Source organism: Odocoileus virginianus, chromosome 6 (assembly GCF_023699985.2).
Source record: "Odocoileus virginianus isolate 20LAN1187 ecotype Illinois chromosome 6, Ovbor_1.2, whole genome shotgun sequence".
NCBI classification, from domain to species: Eukaryota; Metazoa; Chordata; class Mammalia; order Artiodactyla; family Cervidae; genus Odocoileus; species Odocoileus virginianus.
This window is the reverse complement of record NC_069679.1, coordinates 51,979,384-51,981,129: the sequence shown is the minus strand read 5'-3', so window position 1 is coordinate 51,981,129 and position 1,746 is coordinate 51,979,384. Positions and strand designations below refer to the sequence as shown.

At 42.2% G+C, this 1,746-nt stretch overlaps 1 protein-coding gene across 1 annotated transcript; it reads left to right on the top strand.

Moving 5' to 3' along the window:
• The first annotated feature begins 216 nt into the window (after positions 1-216).
• LOC139035645 (thymosin beta-4) lies at positions 217-702 on the top strand. Its single transcript, XM_070469351.1, has one exon. It carries the CDS (start codon positions 240-242, stop codon positions 372-374), a length of 135 nt encoding a protein of 44 aa, XP_070325452.1. The 5' UTR covers positions 217-239; the 3' UTR covers positions 375-702.
• The last annotated feature ends 1,044 nt before the right edge of the window (positions 703-1,746 follow it).

Below are 1,746 nucleotides of genomic sequence, written 5' to 3'. Positions count from 1 at the left end.
ACAGAGCTCAAGTCACCTTACATGCTCTCTTCTAGTCACACAATCACGAGGTCACCATCACCCAGATCACACCACCTCCCACTTCTTTCACTGACACCCTTGGTCATCCTGGACCATCATGTGCTTCCTGTCTTTGTGAGTGAACTGCTTGTTTAAATACAATTGGTAGGCACTCGGCGGCGGCCACAGCGCAGACCAGACTTCGCTCGCTCGCAGCTCGCTCCGCGCGCTCTGCAACAATGTCTGACAAGCCCGATATGGCTGAGATTGAGAAGTTCGATAAGTCGAAATTGAAGAAAACGGAAACGCAAGAGAAAAACCCACTGCCTTCGAAAGAAACGATTGAACAGGAGAAGCAAGCAGGCGAGTCGTAATGAAGCGTGCGCCGCCAGTATGCACTGTACATTCCACAAGCATTGCCTTTTTATTTTACTTCTTTTAGCTGTTTAACTTTGTAAGATGCAAAGAGGTTGGATCGAGTTTAAATGACTGTGCTACCCCTTTTCACATCAAAGAATGGAGAACTACTGACAACGTAGGCCGCGCCTGCCTCTCCCATCTGCCTATGTGGCTGGCAGGGAAGGAAAAGAACTTGCATGTTGGTGAAGGAGGAAGCTGGGTGGGACGACAGTGAAATCTAGAGTTAAAAAGCTGGTCCAAGGTGTTCTGCGGGCTGTAAAATGCAGTTTAATCAGAGTGCCATTTTTTTTGTTGTTGTTCAAATGGTTTTAATTATTGGAATGCACAATTTTTTTAATATGCAAATAAAAAGTTTTAAAACCTGAAAAAAAAAAAATAAATAAATACAATTGGTCTACCTTCTCTTTCTGGCTTGTTCCATGCTTTTACAATTAGCTGTTCATTCACTATCATTATTTTATTTTATTTTTTTTGTAAATTAATTTATTTATTTTAATTGGAGGCTAATTACTTTACAATATTGTAGTGGTTTTTGCCATACATTGACATGAATCAGCCATGGGTATACATGTGTCCCCCATCATGAACCCCCTCCCACCTCCCTCTCCATCCCATCCCTCAGCATTGTCCCAGTGCACTGGCCCTGATCACCCTGTCTCAGGCATCAAACCTGGACTGGCAATCTATTTCATATATGGTAGTATACATATTTCAATGCTATTCTCTCAAATCATCCCACCCTCACCTTCTCCCACAAAGTCCAAAAGTCTGTTCCTTACATCTGTGTCTCTTTTGTTCTCTTGCATATAGGGTCATTGTTACCATCTTTCTAAATTCCATATATATGTGTTATTATACTGTATTGGTGTTTTTCTTTCTGACTTACTTCACTCTGTATAATAGGCTCCAGTTTCATCCACCTCATTAGAAATGATTCAAATGCATTCTTTTTAATACCTGAGTAATATTCCATTGTGTATACGTACCACCGCTTTCTTATCCATTCATCTGCTGATTGACATCTAGGTTGCTTCCACGTGCTAGCTATTGTAAACAGTGCTGTGACGAACATTGGGGTACATGTGTCTCTTTCAGATCTGGTTTCCTTGCTGTGTATGCCCAGCAGTGGGATTGCTGGGTTATATGGCAGTTCTAGTTCCAGTTTTTTAAGGAATCTCCACACTGTTCTCCACAGTGGCTGTATAAGTTTGCATTCCCACCAACGGTGTAAGAGGGTCCCCTTTCCTCTGCACCCTCTCCAGCATTTATTGTTTGTAGATGTTTTGAGAGCAGCCATTCTGACTGGCATGAGATGGTACCTCATTG